At 47.7% G+C, this 375-nt stretch overlaps 1 protein-coding gene across 2 annotated transcripts in view; it reads left to right on the top strand.

The window, feature by feature from the left end:
- Positions 1–229, top strand: part of LOC102681438 (protein similar-like) — a 29,410-nt gene extending 29,181 nt beyond the window's left edge. For both annotated transcript variants that reach the window (XM_031510619.1, XM_031510615.1), the window contains exon 15: positions 1–229. This exon is cut by the window's left edge and continues 1 nt beyond it. In XM_031510619.1, coding sequence (XP_031366479.1) covers positions 1–213 — 213 coding nt within the window. In that variant the 3' untranslated portion in view covers positions 214–229.
- Positions 230–375: the final 146 nt, after the last annotated feature.

The following is a 375-nucleotide window of genomic DNA, read 5'->3' as shown; positions in this document are numbered from 1 at the left end:
TCGAGCTCGTCGTACGGCCAACTGAGCCCAGCAACGAGGAAACAGATATCCAACAACGCGTTCATAAACGGGGGAGGATCGATAGTGTCGTCCCCTTCCTCGCCGATGATGCCGTTCGACGCGTTCGATTACGAAACGAGTATGTCGGTGAGCGGATTGCTCCAAGTCGAGCCGGATCTTTTTGGAACTCTGCTCGATCGAAATCTCGTGTAAAAGCTCGTGATTCGAAAGAAGGAAGGAAACCGGTTGGATCCGGTTTTTTTGTAAAATCGGTTGGAAAAATACGGTATCCGTGGAAAGGATGAAAGGAGAGATACGGTTGCAATATACGGAAGGATGCGTGAATAATAATTGATGAAAAGGCAAAATGAGATG

The sequence above is a fragment of the Apis dorsata genome, unplaced genomic scaffold, assembly GCF_000469605.1.
Source record: "Apis dorsata unplaced genomic scaffold, Apis dorsata 1.3 scaffold_28, whole genome shotgun sequence".
Classification (NCBI taxonomy): domain Eukaryota; kingdom Metazoa; phylum Arthropoda; class Insecta; order Hymenoptera; family Apidae; genus Apis; species Apis dorsata.
This window is presented reverse-complemented; position numbering and strand designations above follow the sequence as displayed.